Raw genomic sequence first — 24,432 nt, 5'->3', positions numbered from 1 at the left:
TGAGATAACTGAAACCCATGGCTGACTTGTGCAGAAACAAGTTTGAAGCATCTGCGCTGATACATACACAGTAATCATTGTGTACAATACCCTGTCACCATGCTCCAAAAATAAAAACAAATTTCAGCTCATGAGTTGAAGATCTTCCCTCCCCACTAAACTAATTATTAGATCGTTTAAAAGTAGCAGTTTGGACTTTGCTTTACATGCTTTCTGGGACTCTGGCCTTCAGGAGTCACCTTTCAAGCTTTCTTCTGCAAGTGAGAGAAACAGATTCTTTTTTTTAATACTCATACAAATTCAGGAGAACAGGCTTACAGAAAAACAACAAATATCACGAGGCTCAAGATAGAAATTGATGAAGCACTCTATATTCAAAATATATTTACATTCCTGGAAGTGATTCTTCTTCAGAGGGACGGGAATTAAATAAATGTCTCATTTTGTCGTGGACGAGTGTTTTCTTCCTCAGTATACCAGAAGGGAGATTGTGATACTTTTACCTTCTTTTAGAGAATTAAACTGAAGATGATCTGTCAAAATCAAGTGGGTCTGTTCCACCTTTTCCTGCCATGCACTGCTTGATGCTAGCTCATGTGTCTCTGTGATACCTTGCAGAGAACAGCTTTATTAATGCTAATGAGAGTTTCAAGGGAATGCCGTGGATTGTCTGGACTTGCCTACAGAAAAAAAAAAAAAGATCAATTCAAATCTTTATTTCTTTAATCTCTTACTGGATGGTAAATAGACTGCTCTTTGGAGTGGAAATGCAATATTAGAATAATTTTATTTCAAGTCAGGCTGTAAATCTTTGATGTGGACAATGTAACCTTGAACAATTTCACAATTTTGCTCCTCATAGTTGTGAAATCAGCCTGAAAATGTGTGTTAGCTAGGGCAATGCAATAGTGCAGATTTGTAGCTTATGTGCTTATAACCATACAGGCAGACATAAAGCATTTTGTCTCCCAAGTCTGAATATTTTAAAAATTTTGTGACAACTATGAAATCTTGCTACAGAATGAATAAGAAGTTGATCTGCTTGTAGTTTACCAGAAGATCTATCCTTGGCCTGCCAGGATAAGCAGCTCTTTAGTGTATCTCCACAGTTGTACTAAATATGTTAGATCCTTTCCATATATTTTTTGACTGTGGAAAGATTACTCTAAAGTACAAATCAGTGTTTGAATCAGCTAAAAAAAAAAACTGTCAGAGATGGATAACAAATTAAGCCATTGCTTTATTGCTTCATGTCAAAGATACAGTCATAGGTTAGGGGATGTGAAAATTTGCAGAGCCACATTTGGAAACCTCAGTGCCCCTTACTGCTGCACACTGACGAGCTGTGGGGCTTTTGTCCAAATGACTTGTCTGTCAGCTACACAGACGCTCACTTGAATTACAGCCTCGCAAAAGGTTTAAGTGTGTTCAGAGAAGATATACACTCTGCGTACAGCAGAATGCTGTGTATTTGTCACACAAGAATGAATTAAAATAGCTAAGAGAAACAACTAGAAAATACAAGGCAGCTTATAGAATATTTAACCACCTGTTATAATTTCAGAAATAATTGTTACTTGCCATTGAATTCCAAAGAATGAGGGTTTTTTCCTAAAAAAAAAAACCCCAACTATAAAAAGGCATCATATTCTCTGTTAAATTCTACAGACCTTACATTTAAATAGAACATAGTTCTGCAGTGCAGAACCCTATTAAATGGCATTTGTTTCTTGATTCTGTAAGACATAAAGTGTGACTATATTGCAGCTGTTGCTCCTGTTAATGTTACCTACTGAAGTGATTAATAAAGATTACCATGCATCATTTTCTAACAGTGCTACAGGCAGTACTGTAAATCGTTTACTGCATAGACCTCTCAAACAAATGTTTGACAAAGGAAGGGAGGATGTTAAAGATTAAATTGACTGTGCTGTACATCAAGCAAGACATTTACAGTCATTGCCGTATTTGTAGTCAACCCATGTCCACTTTGAAACCTACAGCAGTAATTTTTCTTTTTCCAGAAAATACTTAAGAGTGCCAGGTAATTTCAGCTATGCTTAGTATGAGCCCTGCTTTGGCTGTACTAAAGTGTGAGAGCAATAAGATTCTTTCTTTCATTACTTTCGGAGATACACTCTATGACAGGTTGATTTCTTCCTTTATAAATTGTAAACAAAATACATATGCTCAAAAAATAAAGTAGTTTTTGAATATGATAAGGGTCCTGCAATAAACAAGAACTGCCAATATTCAGAAAGTGATGAGTAGGAAGGTGCTGGCTTTTTATTGTTAAAATCATCACCTGCATGTATTAAGTAAATGAATTTCAGAAGCAGAACAAGAGGTGCCTGTCCATTCCCAGCAACCGGCTTTCACTCTGTTGAAACTCTGGCTGCAAATCGATGGAAGTAAAGGCAGGAGTGCCTTTTTTCCTGCACTTAAAGGCTACTTTTATAGCACCCACACACAGATGTCCAAGGGGAGAAGCTGATCCTGCATCTACTGCAACCAAGAAAAGGCTGACTGCTGTGGAAGTTGTGTATTCCTGAGAATTCATATATTAAGCAGCAATAGTTGTATCATGGTTTGCATTATTGTAGACGGCGTTTGCACATCTTTTAAGATTAGGGCGATCAGAACAGTTTTATTTAGATACTTTAGAAGTTTTATCCAAACCCCATGGAATGCGAAAAGTTCTTTTGACATTGACAGGCTTTAAAGTAAGCCCTTGACATGCTCTGCTTGATACATGTTAAGAATTTAGGAGGTTTTGAAGAACCTTAATGAATTATGTCACACAAGTATTTTAAACAAATTTAAAACTCAGTAGTCATCTGTCCCTTTGGATTACTTCCCTTATGAAGTTAGTAGTAGTTCTGAATTCACCTACTCTTGGGTAAGATTAGATTTCATACTAATAAAAGACTTTCAGGAAAGAGTTGACACTAGAATTCAGAATAATTTTATCCAAATTATACTGTTCCCCAAATACAAAAGGACATTAATGTTTTTCCCAATTTATAATTATAAATTGGGATTGGCTATTTAGAATATTAACCTGCTTCTTTCTTCAATTTGGTAATGTCAAGAAATAGTCAACTTGTTTTTGAAATTTATTCATACTGAGTTCTTAGTGACCAGAGCAAGTAATGCACGGTTTTGGGGTTTTTTTTCTGAACATACACGGTTCCAGAGGCAGCTTGTGTAGTCACAACCAGATGAAAGAAGGATAGGTTTTGGCAGTCTGGGCAAGGTACACAATAGGATGTGCAATCTCAGAAATGTCAAGAGGAACATGGGGACAGGACAAGTTTGCCTATGCTGTACGATCAGGCTGTCAGCATGTCCTGTGCAGTATGAGGATGAAAAATCCAGCTCTGTAGCCCAGGAATGGCTTCTTATTTTTTTTCTCCTAGGGAACGCTACCTTCATAAATTTGCTTCTCGTGGATGTGCTGGGGCAAAAGGACTGCATAGCTTCGAGTCTTTTTTTTTTTTTTTTTTTCCTCATATCTCTAAATCCCCTGTGCAGGAGGCTTTCTGAGAAAATGAATGGCTTGAGAGTCACAATACCAATTATAAACCAGTTACTGTTCATAATAGTTGTTTTTTATAATACAATGCCATGGGTTTTAGGGCAGCCTTTGAAGAACTGTAACAGTTTTGTTAAATACTTGTTCAAAGGACGTCTCTTCTGTGAAGGTTTTATTTTTTTGTTATTATTATTATTATTATTAAGCCATTCTTTGCTTGTACCCAAGTGTGAGATCAATAATTGTCTTTCATTACTCTTGTATTGCTGCAGATCATGTGTATCCCTGACAGTGTTTTAACTTGTTGCAGGAGGACTCTGCCCAGGGTCTAACGATCCCTGTCTGGAGAAGCCATGTCCAGGAGACATGCAGTGTGTGGGGTATGAAGCTAACCGGAGACCGTTCATCTGCCAGTGCCCACCAGGAAAGCTTGGCGAATGTTCAGGTGCATGTCACAGTGGTAGAGGGAGATCTACTTGAACAACAAAGTGATGCCATTCTCATTTTTTTAAGTAGAGGTACAACTGAAGTCAACAGAAAGTGTACTGCTTAACCCTTCTCAGCACTGGCACTTGGTGTATCTGTTTATAAGCCCTGTAAAGTACTTCTTTTTCTAGCTATGGGGCTGTATGAAGACTATGATCCAGTTTCCGTTGGGAAATTCCCACCGACGCAGTTGATTCCCAGATCAGCAAAACAGGCTGCTAAGAAAACAGGACTTTTCCTAGAGACTGTTATGCCAGATGTTTTCCTGCCATGGGCAAAGCTTTATAAATTAACTCTTCTGCTTACTATTTAGATTACTGAAATTCCAGTCTTTATTAATGAAAACACTACACCATCCCAAAAGAAAGTTTGGGGACATTTGTTAGTTCTCTGCAGCTGTGTTCCCTGGGATGTAAAGAGCCAGATAGAAAGACAGTGAAGTAGAGCTTTTAGCTGACTAGTGAATCCAGGGCTGCATGACAGAGGATGTGTGCTATTTCTCTGATGAAAATACAGCAGATACTGAACTGTATTTACTATGGTCCTGGCCAGTGGTTGTGGGGACCTCAAGGGTTTTGCTGGCCTGATGTACAAGCATGGTTGTATTTAACTCTTCCCGTTACCAGTGAGGCGAGATAGGTGCCTCCAGGGGCATATAACCTTAAAAATGCTGAATACTTGTAGAAAACTTTATTTTTTATAAGTATGGAATTTTTCTCCATTCCCTGAAGAATAATTTAAAAAAAATACAATATGTTTTTGTAGTAGGTGCCAGCTTTTTTCCCATCAAAGTTGTTTTTTATTTATTTCTTGCTAGACATTCTCATTAGCTTTATGAATTCTTTAATAACTTGACAGTTGAGGAATTATTTCATGTGTCGCTAACAAAACGTGTGTCTTTTCAAAATGGTTATTTCAGGCCACACTTCCCTTAGCTTTGCTGGGAATAGCTACATTAAATACCGGGTTTCTGAAAATAGCAAGAAAGAGGAATTCAAGTTGGCTCTCCGTCTGCGAACCTTGCAAAGCAATGGAATTATAATGTACACCAGAGCAAATCCCTGTATAATTCTGAAGGTAATTAAAATAACTTATCTTTTCCACAGTTGTTTTTCTTGATTATATGTTTTCTGTTGGCTCTTGATTTGGGGAATGCTGTTCTCATTTCAGCTGTAGATTGAGAAGATGAAATCTGATCTGTTTCATGCTAACAGGGAAAAACAACGATTGCGACAATGGCAGCAACAACGATCAAAAAAGCATCTTGTTAGTGGTACTTTACTTGGAAAATGCTCCATTGGGTGCTGTTCAGTATAAGAACATTATGTGTGTCTCCATACAGGAGCCAATCTGCACAAGATGTAAGATTTGGCCATTTATATGACCATATAGTCAAAACGATGCATGCTGAAATAGCTGTTCTTCCCCTGTGTCCGTGCCTGTGGTTAGAGGATATGCCCTCACTGCTGTTTCCAGAAACCAACTGCTTAGAACATGTCTCCTACTAAATGTGAAGATTTCTGCACTCTGTGAATTAAGAGTATTTGTTGAGAGGCATGGGGTAGTTGGAGGTTGGTATCACAGTCTTTAATTGATAAACTCTCCATGCATTTTTTTTCCTTGTTGGGTTTCTATGGAATGGCAAATATCTGCTGGATGAAAAGGGAGTGCTAGGCTCATCCAAGAGCCTGCATGTATAGTATTTCTGCTAGAGCCTCTAAGGTACAAAATGAAGACATTGACTTTTGTAACTCAGCCACGTCCTATAATTCAGCAGTGGGAGAAATGGCACAGAGCCTTTTGTGTCTGTATTTGCAATATTTAAGAGTTCTTTTGGCTGAATGCTTAGGTAATGTTAAAATGGCTAGATGAGTTATTAATGGACAACAAATAATTTTATAGCAGTTAGACTGAAATATTTCATGAACAGGAGTACTGTCTGTCATTCACTGGGGACTCTCATCATTGCTCAGATTTGTACAAGACAATTACGCTCTGTTTTGAGACATGGAGAAATGCAGAGTTTGATGTTTTCAGTATATGTTTTTGTTAAAAAAACCAAAACAAAACTGCAGGCTTGAAGACCTTCTTTGACGTCTTCATCATGGTTGCTCTTAGTATATATCAGTAGGGAATGTTTGCAATTCTGTAGTTTTGAAAAATGCTTGGAATAAAACAAATGATCCTGGTGGAAGGTGTCACTTGAAAGCAGTAGGTGATGATACAGAAGCAGACTGAAATGGAGTTAGAATGATGATAGAAGAAGTTATTTTGTTAGAGTTTAGCATATAAAACTATTATGATTAAAGAGTACAGCAGGTCAGATCATAGGCAACTGAGCAGAAATCTCCAGTTGAAGCTGTGAAATTTTGCCACCGAAAAAGAAAAAAATCATGCTACTAAAAAAGGTAGCTCCTCATTGAAGTCAACTGGGTTTTTAGTTGTGGGGTAGGAATTATGTGTTTTCAGTCACCACTTCACACAATCACCTAACCATTTTGCTTGGAAAGATTCTGGGAGAAAAAAAATAATACTTGAAGGAGCAGCAACAAGAGCTGTGGCTACTCCGCTCTGATCTCATAGGCCAACCTCCAAGTCATGCTCTGTTTTGCTTCCTAGCTCTAAGAAAGGATTACCCGTTCTGAACCCATCTCATGAGGCACTTAGTAGAGAGCTTCAGATGCAGCTGCCACCTCACGTGTCCAATGAGTGAGGTCCAGGGTCGTGGACGCAGCAAAGGCAAAGGCTTCACTTTCTCCCGTGCATTGATCGGGAAAGAACACAGGGAATTCCCTTCCCAGAGCCTCATGCTTGGCTTTTAGGTAGGGCAGAATTTGCAGTTGCAGTGAGTACATCATTTTCCCAGGTCTGGCCCTTGGCTTCTGTAAGCATAGGGTTTAAAGTAAAGTAAAGCATTACATACAGCATGTGTTTTTAAGAAATGGCATCACTTAAAAGATCAGGAATTCCTAGAGTGTTGCTTGTGAAGGTCATTTAGCAAACATGGCTGAAGTCTCACAAAAGTGCTCTATGGCAGACGAACGGCATTATCCTCAAGGGATGTAGCCATAGCAGGTCTCTTCAGGGATGGCAGCTAACTCATGAACTGCACTTTGGAGATCCCTAACTCAGATGTTTTCAAGCAAGTTACACTTAGATTTTCTAAGCATATATTTTTTTCATTTGTAAACCAGAGGTAAGGCTTTTTTTTTTGCTTTTTTTTTTTTTTTTTTAACCAGGTATGTATATTGTGAGATAGGGAGACACTCAGAAATGAGGCCATTAAGTAGATTAATTAGAGGTCTATAAATGTGAAGTTGTTATCATTTGAGCATTGCTTTCAATTAAATTAAACATAAGGAGAAGCTTTCCAAATAGAGGATAAAGAATGGGATCCTGTGCTCTTTCGAGCACTCTGGCATCACTCCAGCAAAGCACTTAATCACTTGCTTTAACTTCCTGTATTTGAAGGCAATTGGAACTACTCACATACCTTAATTTTAAGCAGGTACTTAAGTATCTGCCGGATTAGCACCAGAGAGCCCAGCACCAACACCGAGCACTAGACAAAGGCAGAGGTGGAAGAAGTTTAGACCCACCACATAGTACAAGCCCACAGGAGAACAAACAGAAACCACCACCACTGTTGGGGCATATAGTGGCATTGATTTTTTTTTAAGCAACGCTACCCCACTGCAGTCTATTTAAAAATTAATGCTGCAATATGGTTTTCAGTGTTTTAAATGACCAGTTTAAATTTTGGAGCTCATACATTTGTGATAACTCCAGGGATGGAAATATTTCATAATCATAACAAGGTGTCCTTCTTGGATGAATAATCAATTCCAGAGACAAAACTGCTTGTCTACTACTTTTCTGAAAGCCTACCAGCTACACTGTGTTGATACAATATAATAAAGGTGTTATTTATTCAGCTGTTTCAAATAAAGCAACTCATCCATCGATTTTGAGAGGTTGGCCATTTTTTTCATCGTGTGCTCTTGCTTTTAAGACAATTGGGGCAAAATGAGATGCAGGTCAATGTCATTTTTTTTTTCCTTTGAAAAGATTATGTGTACCAAAACCGTTTCCTTTTTCCTGCATAGAATCCTATGTAGCACCTTTTTCCTATGTAGCAAAAGTATGATTTAACAATTTAAAGTATTATGTAGACCATTACAGAGAATTCCATAGTTTTATTTTTCCAAAGAATATAATAGTGATTCAACTTGTTTTGTGAAATTTAAAGGATACATAGGATACTTTGTGATACTTTTGTGAAATTTAAAGGATACTTTCCCATCATGCCAGAAATACAGCTGTTAAATGGTAAAAGGCAAGCACGTGTTCTTCCATCCAGGCAGTTAATGTGAAACTTTAGTTGAGTATATTTTATACATTACTGCTGCATGGCTTATGCTGGATAAGTCTGAAGTTTGGATATGATCCCAGTTATGGCTGGAGTTGAAACAAGTAATATTTTAATTAAATATACCGTTTTACACAAACGAACCTGAAATGTAATTCAGCTAACGAAATATTTCCCCAGATAGATTAGTAGGCAGCATGCTGTATCCATGGTGTGTGACTGCAGATGGACTGTGTGAGCCTGAGGTGGTCTCAGAAGAACCATTTGATCATTTTATTACCTATGTTGATACACAAATATGGATGTTAGCCAAACATCTTAGCCAGGCTAATATTCTAATATAATTTGCAATATGTGTTTGGCTCCATTTTGCTCATTGAATGAAACTGTTGAAATGTAAAAGATTGCATCAGATTTTGGAGCCTTGTGTGTTCTTTGTACTTCTCTACAGGTGAGGAATTTTGTGTCTTTAAGAGCATACATGCTTAACGATGCATTAACCTCACTGTTCTAGTACTTATAGTGAGAGATACTATAACTAAACCTAGAAAGCTTGTGGAAGCTTGGTGGGAATTGTCTGTGCAGCTAAGAGGAAGCATTGTCTCTCTGCTTTCATCTTGGTGCAGAGGGTCTCTGCTGGCATCGTAGGCTGCTTTAGCAAGAGGTTGCAGAGTTTGCGTCTCTGCTGCGGAATGGAGTAATTCAAGCTCTCTGCTGTGTTACATCACATAGATTGAGGAAAAAAAGCAGTGCCATACGTTCAGTCCTGAGAAAAGAGGTTGATGCTATCAGCCCTCAACCAGAGCAGTCATCCCCCTGAGGTTATTGTCTGGATAACTGCTGAGCCCGGACAACAGCATTGGCCATTCATTGGACTTCCATACTATTTGCTTAAATGTACCACATTTAGTAAGAAACTGACATGAAGTTCAGCTTTTCTTGGTACCAAGGTCCAGGCTATAATCAAAGAGCCCCCTTTCAGGATTGGTGTCCCTGACATTACAGTTGTTACGAGGAAACATGGGAACACCAGGGATTAATCGCTGAATCAAAGGTCCGTGGTTGAATTCTACTTACTTGGGAGTGGAGACGCTGTTTTGCCCTGTTGAGTGGAGGACCCTTCTCCCTGCCCAGCCAGCCTAGCTGCTCAGTAGGCAGCACAGGAGCCCCTTGCACCCCCTGCTCCTGACGGGCTGTTCCTGCTCTTCCTCCTCCTTCTAGAGGCATGGCGCCAGTAGGGGACAAATACAACCTCCCTGTCCCACTACATCAAGGCCTGTGACCATCTGATTAATTATTTTTATGGTCCCATTGCTAGGGGTATCTGGGCATGTCACAGTCTTTAATGTATATATCCATAAAGCAGTGGTGTGAGGTAGGGAAATGACGTTATTCCTCTTTTACTGATGGAGACCTGAAACTAATGACTTGCTTGAGATCCCAGAGGAAGAGTGTAGATTCTCATGCATATCTATCATATCTTAGGCTAGTATTGTAAGCATCAAACCATCCTTTCCATCTTTCACGCTAGCCTAAGGTGGAGATTACTGGTGTTTTTTTAATGAAAGGAAGGGAACATAGCCTTTCAGACAATATATATTTACTGTGTATGTCAAATCGTCTGCTGGTAATAAGAAATAAAAGTGGATGAGGAAGATGTATAAAACATATTTTAATGGCAAATCTTCTAGATCATCATTTCCCGTATACAAATGGTGTAATATTTATCCCAGGTGCTCATATGTGGTGCTGTATTTATAAAGATAATTGGAAAAGCATGTTCTGTAAGGGTAATAGACATGCAGGCAGTAGGTCCTTCAGGGTATAAGTAGTCTTAGGGGAGGTATATGTATATTATACACAATCAGTAGAAGAGTTTCCATAGGAAAAAGCCTTTTGAATAAGAAGCAAGTTAACTGCTTATCCGATGATGGCTTTTTTTCAAAGTGTAATATGTTGGCATGTATTTTTCTGTTTGATTTGTATTCCTGTTGAGCCAGACCACACTTTCTGAACAGCACCTTCAAGGTTTGTGGACTATTTTGTTGCACAGGGAGAAAAGAAACTATTGCTCTGTCTCTGGAGAGAAACCAGCTCAGTTTATCAGGGCATCTTGTTTACAGAGATTCCTCCTGAGCAGATGCTTTAATAGGCCCAATTTCAATCTACGGAAATAGTTTACAGCTGAGTTTTGAGTCCTGTAAGAAAATATTTTTTTTTAATGAAAAATGATCCAGACTTACTTTTCTATACAACCATTAGCCTTTTATGATTGAGCTGTAGGAGTACCAAGCAACATCCATCCCTCAAGCATGTTTTATTACAATCATAGATCTCATTTCTTCTCAGTTTCATTACATTGTACAGTTCAAGGGCTTCAAAATAGCCTTCTGTCCATAGCAGGGGCTAATTCTTGCTTTTCTGGCTCCTTCTACGTGTGTAACTCTCTAACATCCTTCATGCCAGGCAGAGTAAGTAGGTAGCTGGCATTTATAGGGAGCTTGTCATGTGCTTCGCATCTCTGTGTCCATCCCATCCAAGCAATTGCAGAGTAGTGGAGTGGTGTGGTTTACACCCCGACTGCCCAGTGTGCCTTGGCTTGAGGTTACAGCCTGGTTCACATTTCACTGGTCAAGAGACTGAGGTCTGGAAAGGAGAAGAAAGTCCAAAGATCATCAGAACTCAAGATTTTAGCCTTAGCCTTTCTCCAGGTAGTTTTGTGAACCTTTAATGACAGCAAAATTCTGATAATGACACGACAACACAGTATTCTCTTGTTGATTAATATGTCCCATTTACCTTCAAGCCACTTGAGAGAGCCTAGCAGAGTTTGAGCACCAGTTCAGACACATGCCAAGGGGTGTCTCTAGCTAACACAGTTTTAAATGACTATTCATGCCAGAAACAGCCAGAAATGTCCAAAGACAGATAGACACAGTGCAGCATCCTCACATCTGCATTAGTCATGTCAGTTTAGCAGGCCACCAAAGCTCTGGGGCCGTTCTTGCATTGACAGCTATGGCAACACTGCTCTTCTGGAAGAGAGCAGTTAGGGTTGTGTTATGGATAAACCAGTGAGAGTATAATGTGTGCTGCAGGGAATGGTGAAAAAGGACACAGCGCCTGAACTTTTCAGGGGGATAAATAATAGGACAGAACTGTCTTGAAATGAGGTTTTCAGAAATAAATACTTCCTAGAGCATGACATAAAGGTAAAATAATTGCAAGAGTTTTCAGAGAGCTTGAATCCAGTTAATGTGTCATAAGAAATTATTTCCAGCATTGTCAGCCATTTTAAACTTATCTGCCATCTGTTAAAGAAACCTAAAATCTTTGCGTAAACTGCTAATCAGGAAAGCAGCACTTCATACCTATTCCCTCACTCTGCACTTTGTCTATCCCAGCAGGCTGGTACAGATTTTCCCTTTATGAGGACTTCAGATAGGTGAGAGGCAGAAGGGAGAGTGAGAAATCCTAACAATTCCTCTAAAGTCATGAACCCAGCATAAATATTAGGAAAGGAAGAAAACTAAGAGACATACTCTGTCATCTACGAGGTATGCGCAGAACAAGTGATACAGCATCCTTAGAAAATAGCTGACGTTTGGGCAACCAGAATCTTAGTGTTGTCCTCAGAGGAAATAAACTTGTGACACTTAGGGACAAATCTACACCTTGCTGAGATACTCCAAAAGGTTACGGAGGCACAGGATGTGTGCATGAGCAGATGACCTAACATCCCCCGCTGAAAGCCGTGGCCGCTGACGTTGCCTCTCTCAAACAGGCAAGGGCGGCCCTTGCCCTGAGGGACTGTCCTTTTGGTTGCATCAGCCACCAGGAGCAGAATCGCAGCACATGGGCACATGACGGGACTTGCTCAGAAAGACACGACTGCTTAGCAGCAGAGCCAAGAGCAGAAAGTGGGTCCTCCAGTCCATCCCCTGTTCAGCGAGGCATACCATTACCCCAGTCCTTGCATGTATTCTGCATCTATATCTTTTTCTTATTTTCAGTTTGCCTATGGTAACTGGCTTTGGGTAAATTCTAAGTAGGGTGATACTTGTCACCATATATTTTTTGCTGATGACAAAGGCACAGCTTTTTGCTGTTCTAGTGTCATGCAGGAGAACAGCTTTAACACTGTATAAAGACTGTCTAGAAGTCCTCTCTGTTTCCAGATTCCCTGTGAGAGTGTGTTATGAGACAGCTGAGTGTCTGAACCTGAAGTACTTTGATTTCTGTTTTCCCCCTGCAGATTGTCGATGGCAAACTGTGGTTCCAGCTGGACTGCGGAAGTGGCCCGGGAATCCTGGGAATTTCTGGCAGGGCCGTTAATGATGGAAGCTGGCATTCGGTCTTCCTGGAGCTGAATCGCAATTTCACAAGCTTGTCCCTGGACGACAGCTACGTGGAGCGCCGCAAAGCCCCCCTCTATTTCCAGAGCCTCAGCACGGATAGCTCCGTCTACTTCGGCGCCCAGGTCCAAGTGGACAACGTCCGCAGCCTGACTGACAAGAGAACCACGCAGGTCTTGAGCGGCTTTCAGGGCTGCCTGGATTCAGTTGTCCTAAATAACAATGAGCTGCCGCTCCAAAACAAGCGCAGCAGCTTTGCAGAAGTGGTTGGCCTGACCGAATTAAAGCTTGGCTGCGTCCTCTACCCCGATGCCTGCGAGAGGCATCCCTGCCAGAACGGCGGCACCTGTACCAGCGTGCCATCTGGTGGTAAATGTTTTGCATTACTTTATGGGTTTCCCCCTCCCCGTTTTCCTCTATAATTTATTGCCAGAGATGGTTTTATGCAGCAACATGCTTGAAAAAATCTCATGAACTCTATAAAACTCTGATAGGTATTGCAAATTGTGTAAAAGCTGTTTGCTCTCTATATAACGGTGGAATGGTTCCCCTTCTCATTGCATTAGTGTTCCAGGAGGAAATTGATTTATTGGCTGTTAAGATAATCCTATTTCTATAGAAACCAACAGAATTACAATTACTGTAATGCTCAGCTGGATTTTGCAGGATCCATTTACAGCATCGAAGGTTGTACACAAAGATGGTTATTTCAAATGTCCATCATAGATGCAATGGCACTGTTGTCTTTCTCTGTTTCTGAAGCTGTCACATATAATTACTGAGCTGTCCACAAACACCTTGGTCCTTTTGTGAGTAAGTAATTTGATTACATGTCTGCATGGAAAAATAGGGAGTCCATGCCATTCTAACACCCCCCCTGCCCAGAAGTGTATTTTACAGCTTCCTCGGAGGCCTGAGTGCTTCAAGGTCTAAGTAATATTATCCAAAGTTTATAGGGCATTGATTTAAACTGTGCTCGTGGTGGAGTTTCCTATCCAGTGGTTATATGGTGGCTTATGTTATTTGGAGCCCGTGACTTACTACCCAGTAATGTAGTGCACAAGTTACCAAACCATAGGAACAGTCAGCATCTTAGCGGGAAAAAAAGCAAATGACATACATCTAGGTCGTTTCTTCTAGGACTGTTCTCTCATTGCAGTGTAGCTTTCCCTTCCAGTTCCACATACTGTATTAGCAGGCAGCATCACTCACCTTTTATGGCAGACTAAAACTTCCTCTGAAAAAGAGGGTGCTCAACAGAGAGGTCTTCTGCAAGTTCAGAGCTTTCCATCCACTTATTGTCAGTGGATTCCATATGGTTGTGGTTCCTTAAGGAAGTTCCCACTAAACTCTTTTTTTATGGAGCATTTAACCACTGTCCCAGGGCTTTCTGCTTTAATGTGTCCATGCAGTTCCCTTGCACCCATAATTATTATTTCTAGTTTTCATTGTTTTAAGCCTTGTTCTCGTGTTTCCTTTCTGACCCCCATTCCCCACATAGATTTTTCTAAACTTTAGGAACTTCCTAAACTTGAGAACAGTTTATTTTTCAAGGCTGAAATCTGGTGAGATCTGAGCAAAACTGACTATCAGACAGAAGTTTCTTGTTTGGATAACCCTGCTCTTATAGGGTAAGCCCTGACAATGTGGATTTCCTGATGCTGAGCTATCTCAGCTATCATCTCCTCTGGATCCTTGGCTTTGATTCAGCCACCTCTTCTGCCATGCCAGGGCAAATGTTGCGTATCAGGGATGCTGTCAGCTTTTCTGTCGGTGGAAGGAGGTGGAGGGACATTTGGGAGGAGAGAAGCACAACACTGCAAAGCCAGGATGTGATGTGCAGCACGAGGATAAATATTGCTGCTTGTGTGTGTCATTAAGGGTCTTTACCAAGGGAAGGAAAGCAAAGGAGTGCTGCACAACAAGGGCAAAAGAAAATCTTTCTGAGGCAGAAGAATGCTGCAGTCACTGAGAGAATTGCTAAGCAAGATTATTTAAATCCCTAGGAAATGCAGCTGTAATATGTACATGAACATAACATGGCTTTGATTCAGACTCCATACTTAATAAATGAGGTTAACCATTCACCTGGCATCCTAGGAAGCATGAGAACAACTCCTTCTATTGATTTTATTTGAGTCCATTTACAGTATTGCGCAGCAATCTCATGATGAGTAAATTGAAACCTTTCTAATGAAACGCTTTGCAGTAATTCTTTTTTTCCCAGCATCATGCACATGCCAATTCAAACTGAGGGGAGACTGGGGTGGGGGAAAAACAGGCAGCGCTGAAGATTGGACCCATTTTATAACTGGAATGGCACGCACTGTTTTCATGTCTACATAATTCGCTGCTAGAAAGCAGTCATGGAACTGATTTAACTTGCCTGCGTTCCTGCCTCGGTGAGGGGGCACGTGCCCTGCAGGGATGTTTTGGCTGCCTGCCGTTAAAAAATCTGTTTGCTGTTTTTACTGCCTCAGCAGTGTATGTAAATAAAGGATTGTTATAAAGCCATAATTCCAGCGCAATGGGCCCTGACTGTACGTCAGTGGTTCTGCAGCCCAGCCCACAGGGAGAAGGCATGGGCATTTTTGTTTCCACAAGGCAAAGCAATTCTGCTGTTAGTGTCCTCCATATGCATAAAGGCCACGTAATTAAATTCCATAGAGCAGCGAGCCCAACAGCATTGCAAATGCTAGTTGTGGAGCCATAAATTGCGGCCTGCATTTAAGAATCAGCAGCCATTGTATTCACTGGCATAGATGTTAGCAGCTGACTTTCATTTAAAATAGAAAAAAAAGTAGTAGCTCTTCATTTTTTATCTTAAGAAAGAAAATGGCAGCTTTTTTCTTTTTTAGGGGGGGGAACATTCAAAAATATACAGTACAAAGGTCCTTTTTCCAATCCCAGGGCATTCGGTAGCATCAGGATCTCTTGACCAATGTTTTCCATGATATTATCCTCCTATTAAAGTTTGTGGAGAGTGATGTTCTTTTTTCCTAAACAGACAATATTTGGCATAAGGATAGGATTTGTTTTAATAAATAAATCCTCTAATTTGAATTTTATGGAACAGATTTCATATACTGTTAACATCCTTTTCCTTACAGAAACCCTACTGTGCTTTGCAAGAAAATTAAGAGAAAGAAAAAGAAAGCTCAGATTTATAGCTAACTTTAAAGGAAAACAGCCAAGCAAAGGTTACCCACCATTATAATATGAAAAGAGTTGCTGGCTACATGCCAGAAATCAAAGGGGCCATGGCTAATTTACATATAATTTGCATAAATCGATCATCTAAAACATAAACCTCCATAATAGTATTCCTGTTGTGAGATCTTCCTTTCAATAGAAATGCCTACTGCCCTGTTCACCATTAATAAAAATCTGCCTCTGATGATCTTCCATTTCATCCTGCAGTTACGGGAATAGGGTAATATTACAGCCCTGTTTGGGGAAATGCTAAAGCAATGCTTTATATGCACTAGGAGTGTGTCCACACTGCTGCTGTTAGTGTTTGTAGGGGCAAATTCACAGGTATGCAAAAGGTATTGCCCCAAAAGGAGAGTTGGCACAGGGCTAGTTCACCTGTGCTGGCTCTTTCTGTCTGACCTCTCTGCATATTGGAACAGGAGGAAAAAACAGGGATCTTAGCCTGCAGGATAAAGCATAGATAGCTCAGATGTTCTGAGACATCACTGAGAGTATAGAAAAACCTCTCTGCCTTCAAAATCTGTTTTCTGGGTCGATGGCGTGGACGTCTGCGTGCACTCGTGTGTTCCCGTGGGTCCAAATCAAGTCCCACAGCAGCAGTGTATGCCCAGCATTGTCGGTGGTTAGAGAGGGTGCTGCGTGCCCAGGGACCCCACGGGAAGGTCCCATACATGCTATAAAAGGGCTGGGAAAGGGGAACAAACACTCACTAGTGCTCCTGACAGCTCAGGAGACTCCTAGCAGAAAACGCTTTATATAGCTTTAGGACAATTTTCTTAGGAGACACTGGAAACCACAGCCCTGAAACACAGGCCACGTTCTTCCAGACTTTTCAGTCCCTACCCATAAGTACGGGTCAGTAAAGCTATTTTTGAGGAAATTTGTTAGCATTTTGAAACCTAACAAACAGCATGACTTTCAGAGACAGCTTGGCTCTTTGGACTGAAATTTCCCAAGAAAATTCAAGTAAGTGTTTAAAGTGTGGTTAAGCTATAAGCTGCTGAATATGAGGTCTTAAAATGGGAAATGTCACACAACCTTAATAATAGAGTGGCGTTACCAGATCTGCCAATAGTAAATGTATGTTTATCTGCATGAATAACAACATGAGCAATCACAGCAACAGAAAGCTTTACTGTAATCAAATGCAAACACTGCGCCAAGGTTTTCAACCACAGAGAGAAGCCTTGTGCTTGTAAAGCCTGCAATTATACGTATAGCTACTTCCTTTTAATTTGATCAGTCCTATATACATCTGGCTTTGATTGAAGTAAATGTCTTATGTGAGTAGGCAATTTTATTTGAACGCGAAGCATTTGAGCAGAAATATCTACTGAGTCAAGGACTGTGAGCAGAGTGTGAGGACAGAAAGTCATTGATATCCCCTCTCCTCATCTTTCCTTTTTTTTTTTTTTCTTTTTTTTATGAGCAGAGTTAAAATCCAGAGAGAGGGGAAAATGCAACCCGGGTCTTAGGTGGTGGTTATAATACATGTTTTAAAGCATGTTGGCAACATTGACATGAGTGTTTTTGAGGATTAGTTAGTTGATAAGAATGACATCAGGAAAAAAGTGGGTGTATTAATACCAGTCACGAACTGAACTGGTCTTACTTATGTTCTTCATCTTCCTTTTTCACACACACAAACTGGCTTGCTGTAATGTGAGCATACCAAATGCACATCAGTTAATTTTTAAAATCTTTTTTATAGCTAAGCTTTTAGACATCTGGATTTAAATTCCTACTTTCAAAGCACATACAAGCCAATCCTTTCATGGAAAGCACTGGTTTAACAAAGACAGAGGTTCGTTTTCATACCAACCTAGTGGCAAGGCAATCATCTGTTTGAAGACAGATAAGTTAAATCTGAAGTGGCAGGAACATGTATGGCTGAAGAACACACAGTTCTTGAAGGTGGCCTGGTATGTCTATAAACATACCAAAATACAAATTCTGGGAGAGGCCCTCTTTACCTTCAGTTCTTCTCATCAGTTAACTTGCCATGAAACGCTATGTGAGTAGGGCCAAGGGCAGACCTGTTTCAGGGCATTGAATTTGTCAGGTCTAGCTGCACAGCAGGGAAAGAAACTACATGGAGAGATCAAATGCAAAAGCCAAAGCACGTAACAGATAAAAGCCAGCTCCTCTTGCATGTGATAGATAGAAACAGGAGCATACACATGTTCAAAAAAAAGAATTGGCAGCAGTTCGGAGCATCCTCTCTAATAAAGCCAAGTAAACCTGAGGATAGACAGACATTCAGATGTGCAGGCTGGGAATGTTACCAACGGAGACGTTTGCTGCATAACGGCATCCCATCTGCTGATGGCACCGTGCCTGCCTTTTGCCACTGTTTCTGCTTATTAAGTGCCAAGCAAACATAGGTATAGGCAGGAAGCTTGTGTAGTATCCTCGCTTACAGCGTGTTGCTTTTCCGTAAGGTCTGGGCTGAAAAATCCCTTTTCTCTGGACAGGGACATGCCAACAAGGCAGGAAGAGAAGCTGTTGGACTCAAAGTGAGAAGGGGAGACTCAGCTAAGTAGAGAGGACTCAGATTAGTAGAGGAGCATGAGAGAAGCCTTATTAAACAACCAGAAAGTGCAAGACTATGTGTAAGCAGGAGAGGGCTATGTCTGCAGAGCTTTGATGTGAATCTTCTGATGATCCCCTCTCACTGTGCTTCGGTTCCCACTGTGGAGAGGTGAGGTTTCGGAGGACAGGACCAGGCTTCCCTCTGCATAGTGCTGAGCTGGAAGACGTGCACCAGGAGCACAGCTAACGTGATCCTAAAGCCCTGAAATGTGTGCACTGAGGGTGCTGCGTCCTCAGCACCAACTGGTTTGCTCCACAGACCCACCACTGTTGCTCTGCAGGGCTTGCTAATGTAGATATCATTGCTCATAGCCTGTTCCTCTTAGGTCAGCTGTTGGTACAGGCTATTGTGGCACATGCTGAGGTCCCACCCCAGAAGCATTGCAGATATGTTTACCAGAGCTTTCTATCTTTTTCCATTGGTTCCCTCTGAAGAAATACAGTGGTGGCATCACAAAATTTACTGCCTTGGAGAATGCAGATCAACATTTTCCAGCATCAGTGTGCAAAATGAAATATTCATATCTCTCGGAGGGAACTCGTATGGACTGTAGGATCTTAAATGTTGATGAATTTCTAAGACTTCCAGTGACTTCATTGTGAGCAAGAGCAAGCCCTACATTGCTTGAAAGAGTTTTTTGATCCCCTGCTGAGAGGACAGGGCACTTAGCCTTTTCTTCAGCTCTGTTGTTCTGGGACATGGGAAGTTTGCTTATTATTCTTGTGCTAAATGGATGGGACGAAATGCATGATACATTACCTGGATATGAAATTAAAAGTGTAAGAAAAACTCTTTCTTAGACCTTGGATGCACTCCTGTCCAAAAAGGTTTTCTTTATGATGACACTTTGCCCACGACCATGAGGCTACAATGCGCAGTAGCAGGCAAAATTAAACCTCTGCTCAGAGGTTTGGAGAATCATAAAAGGTCTGGCAAGTGTGCTGGCCGAGTCAATATATGCTGTGTACTGAGCCATCGTATCAGCTCTTCACTTCCCTACTCCATGAATTTTGACATATGCTTTGCTGTGTTGGAGACCTCCTGGGTGAATGCTCTGCAGCTCTGAGCATGTGTGTCACGGGAAAGTTCTGTGTCTTTTGCCAGTGGCTCAGAGTTGGCAGGTGTATGGCAGTGCTTCCAACAGGAGGAAAAGGCAGTGATAAATGTTGTCATTTTTAATACTGTCTTATTTTATTGCCTTTTTTATTTCTAACTTTGATCCCTAGACTTAAAATCTGTACTGAATACTTCAGTCTTCTAATATCTGACTGTGTTCCACCATGATTAAATGAAGTTCAGCCAAAAATGTAGGCTTTCAGAAGCATACTTTTCATTTTGGTCTTAATCATACACCGATAGAGCTCTGACCCATCCAGAGCATTCAGTTTAATCTCGTCTTAGTATAAAATGTTAAGTGAAGTTAATATAAACAATAGGCAACAATAATAATTAATAAATCCATGTTCCTTTTATACTTGGTGGTAAAAGGATTAATTTTTTTTACCAAATCAATATTTCTTAAAATTTTCTGCAGTGAGTACATGTAACAGAATGTTACAGACTGAGAACCCAGAACTTAAACAGCTGAAACAAACAGAAGACATGAAAAGAAAGTGATTCAAAGGCTTTATCTTAGAAATGATTGGCAGCTAGTAACTTAGCTACAGAAAGTTGGATTTTAAAGTCACTTTAAAGTTATGTAAAGTTATATAGGTTTAAAATACCAGTTAGCAAATACAACATATCTATTCTGCTATTATATAAGGCAGCATATATGTATGAATAAAATGTTTTATATTTGAATTGAACATTTTAATCTCACTTAAACTCATTGAGACCATGAAAATACACAAAACATTACTGCAAATTTTTGAACTATAGATGTCACTGTTCAGTCATAAAATGAAGCACTGTAACAGCCTTATTTGTTCATGCTATGATTTCTACCTACAGTATTTCTGTATCAGCTACTCTGCCAACTATCAATAAATCTATCGTAGGCATGGCATCAAAATGCAATGCCTGGTGGAGTCACAGTTGTGTAATTCTTCAGACCCAGATCCCTACAAGTCCCGAAAGTTGTTCACATTGTCTGAGTGAGATATGTATAAGACACCAAAAAGTAATGCCATCTTGCTGATGCTGGCCAAACATGCATTTTAAGAATCCCCAAACTCAAATCATTTATCTTCTTAACTCTGCAACCCTGCAAACAGCAGTGCTTCTATCTCCCTTCTTGTAGCAGGACAGCAAAACGGTGTGATGTTTGAGCATCTGTTTCATGTATCTTCAATTAAATAGAATTGGACTCTTGACTGAATACACCAACAAGTCTGGTTCCAAGTTTGTTCTCTAAAGCCTGTCCTCATGAAAGAATTCAATTAGAGTAACTGAAAAAGGTGAATTGAACTGGATAGGACATAAAAGATGTGGGAGTCTTAATGCAGAATTGCTTTTGCCTCATGCCTCCACTGGGCTTTACCACATCATTTCCATGAAATTCTTTTCCTTGTAACTGTGCTGGAAATTCCAGCCATGTTTCCTAGAACAGTGGCACTTATTTCTTTTCAGATGTATAGATATAGAAAGTTTTAAAAAACACATTTAAAAAGCTCACTACTAAGGGATGACATTTCAGCTACATCAGCTTGATCTCTAATAACTTTGACACCGAACTGAGTTGCATTCAACCATTTCAGCTCTATCTCCAGAAGTATTAATGGCAGGAAGGTTCATTGTTCCACTTGCTTCATATGCTATATTCAGTAAGCATATGAACCCCTTAACTGGATCTTGAACCTTGCCTACACATCTGCTTGGGGCATTTGGATTGTGTATATAGTTTTTTTAAAAATCAGCCAAAGTTTTTTACAGATGTCTAGGAGAATTTTGCTAGTTCAACATCTCTAATCTAGGAATCTTTCCATCCCGGGGACTTCCTTAGCCATCTCATGGCTTTCAGAACCTACATGTTACTTGCTCTTTTTAAGTGAAAAAGCACTCTTATTTCAATATCCACTTCACAGCATAAAGAGATGCACTGCCTCACTGGATTTCTTTGTGATATTAAATAAAAGTTTTTATTAATGGCATTGTGCCATATGAAATCACAAGAAGAGGAAAAAAAAAGGTTTGTCATTTGATACTTGGCAGAGCAAATTGATGGGTTTAAAAACTGTTTCTTCCTCTGATGTTGCTCCTCTGTTGGCAAGAAACGTGGAAGTAGGGCTTGGATCCTTTACAGGGTCCCCCTCCACTGCAGTGGAGTTATGTCTGATGTATTGCAGCCAGTAATTAATCAGTCTCTTAATAGCATACACTGCACATAATCAGCTCTGATTACAGCTGGTATTGCCCAGTTCATCTGGTATTATGAAGTTTATAGTTCATGCCTGGATGATGCGCTTTACGAAAGTGGAAGGTATCACTACCAAATATTTTATTGCTTTCACATTCCTACTGTGTCGTCCTTCTAAAATGCAGATGTGGAAAAGGTCTCAGCTCATTTATTTGTTCTTAAGTTCCTAAAGGAGTGTGGGCTGCCGCTATCAGCAAATATGGCCTGTATTTTCAAAAATATTTGGAGGTGCATCCTAGAATATTTCTTGTGACCAAAGTTGATCACAGACAACACTTATTCTTATCTGAGTCATAATGATCAGGATAGTCTGAGCTGCAGAGATTCCTCTCTGGTGGTAGACATGAACTTCAATTGTCCAGACATCCTGGATAAACAAACTCTCTACTGGCATTAATGTGCACCACACAGGCATACCAGAATGAGTATAAACATTCCCTTTCCCCCAGAGTACAATACATTTTTTGGAATAAAGTACCTAAGTCGATCTCCTTGCTTCTAGGCAGATACAGTGGTAGACTTCTGATTTATTTCTCTGTGTCCCTCACCTCCCAGGCTACCAGTGCAATTGCCTCTCCCAGTTTACGGGAAGAAATTGTGAGTCAGAGATTACAGCCTGCTTCCCAAATCCCTGCCGGAACGGAGGCTCGTGCGATCCCATCGGCAACGCTTTCATCTGCAACTGCAAAAATGGCCTGACGGGAGTAACGTAAGTGACCCTCTCCAGGTGGGCCACAGGAGCTTTTTGATTCAGTGATGGGGTTTTTTATTGATCAGGTATTTTGTACCCAGAAGCTATGACTCACCTAGCAAAAAATAAGCCACAAATTAGTGCTTACTTCAAGTATAAGCTGATGACAGCTGAGAAATCCATGAGGCCTTCATTCAGAAATGCTTTTCTGAACCTGACCTCCTAAATTATTTTTTCAGGATGTTATCACCAGACAGTTTTCACTGAAATATGCACACCTAAGTCTTAGAGGCTTTTTGAGCAATCCCATAAAGCCTGTGGAAGCTGCTATGTCATCTTCTTTTTTTTTTTATTGTATTCATTTTTTAAAATCCCAGCCTTGATCATATACTTGATGTGGAAACAGAAAATCCTCTGACCTGCCCATCAACATGCTTTTTTTCTCATCTAGTTTGTCTACTGTTTGTACTTTTTGTTCTGCCTTTTTTGATCACCTCTCCTTTCCAATTCTCTTTTCTTCGTTAAAGTTTCTGTTCTTTTTTTTTCTTCCCCTGCTTCTCTAATATTTGCTCATTTTATTTTCAGCCCTAAATAGTTTTACACAGTCAGTATATCTTCTCTTAAATGAGTACTATCTGATTTTTTTACTCTATTTTTTTTCAAATATTTTCTCCTTGAATTCCCCTAATATTTTGTATTGAATCCAATGGGATGGTCCCAAAAAAGTATAAGAAGGCTGAGATTCTCTATTACATTCAGTGAGCCTCATTAGGTTCCAGGATCCTTTTTCTGTCAGATGCATTAAACTCTTACTTCCTTCTTGATGCTTCCATTTTATTGTCTTAAAAAGCCATGAAATAGCTGTAGAAAAAATTAAATATCATTAAATACTATGGTAATTATAAGATCATTTGCCAAGTACCAGCAAGGTGTTAACTGTAATGTTACCACTTTGACAAGATAAATCATCATATACAAGCTGGGCTGCTGGCTAGGTGTTCTCCAAAGTCCAGACTCACCTTCTCTTCTTTTAAGGTGTGAAGAAGACATCAATGAGTGTGAAAGAGAAGAATGTGAAAATGGTGGCTCCTGTGTCAACGTATTTGGTTCATTTCTGTGTAACTGCACCCCTGGCTATGTGGGGCAATACTGTGGTCTTCGCCCTGTGGTGGTTCCCAATATACAAGCTGGGCATTCATACGTTGGCAAGGAGGAGCTGATAGGAATAGCCGTGGTCCTGTTTGTCATATTTGTGTTGATCGTCCTCTTTATCATCTTTCGTAAGAAGGTATTCAGGAAGAACTATTCCCGCAACAACATCACACTCGTACAGGATCCGGCTACTGCTGCCCTGCTCAACAAGAGCAATGGCATCCAGTTCAAGAACATCAGGAACAGTGGGGACAGTAGAAATATCTACCAAGAGGTTGGGCCTCCACAGGTCCCGGTGAGGCCAATGGCCTATACCCCGTGCTTCCAGAGTGACTCACGGAATAACTTGGACAAGATAGTGGATGGGCTTGGCGTGGAGCACCAGGAGATGACAACGTTCCATCCTGAGTCTCCTCGAATACTGACAGCCAGACGAGGGGTGGTGGTTTGCAGCGTGGCTCCAAACTTGCCCGCCGTGTCTCCCTGTCGCTCCGACTGCGACTCCATCAGGAAAAGCACATGGGATGCTGGGATGGAAAGTAAGTATCACTGCATGCTGGTCTCTCTCTTCTCTGCCGTAAGGTTGCCTTCAGGGTTCAGGAGGTACAGTGGCACAGGTACGCTTAATGCTCCAACCTCGTACACTTACAGTTGTTACATTTCTTCAAGAAGTGATTTGG

At 40.4% G+C, this 24,432-nt stretch overlaps 1 protein-coding gene across 7 annotated transcripts in view; it reads left to right on the top strand.

Moving 5' to 3' along the window:
- The window catches only part of FAT3 (FAT atypical cadherin 3), a 423,806-nt gene that overhangs the window by 379,510 nt on the left and 19,864 nt on the right, over window positions 1-24,432 (top strand). For all 7 annotated transcript variants that reach the window (XM_074917423.1, XM_074917414.1, XM_074917394.1 and 4 more), the window contains 5 exons: window positions 3,846-3,980; window positions 4,941-5,098; window positions 12,646-13,114; window positions 22,465-22,618; window positions 23,636-24,291. In XM_074917423.1, the coding sequence (XP_074773524.1) occupies window positions 3,846-3,980; window positions 4,941-5,098; window positions 12,646-13,114; window positions 22,465-22,618; window positions 23,636-24,291 (1,572 nt within the window). The remainder of the gene's footprint in view (window positions 1-3,845; window positions 3,981-4,940; window positions 5,099-12,645; window positions 13,115-22,464; window positions 22,619-23,635; window positions 24,292-24,432) is intronic.

This window comes from Athene noctua, chromosome 1, assembly GCF_965140245.1.
Source record: "Athene noctua chromosome 1, bAthNoc1.hap1.1, whole genome shotgun sequence".
Taxonomy (NCBI): Eukaryota; Metazoa; Chordata; class Aves; order Strigiformes; family Strigidae; genus Athene; species Athene noctua.
The sequence above is the reverse complement of the archived record's forward strand: the minus strand, read 5'-3'. Positions and strand labels throughout refer to the sequence as shown.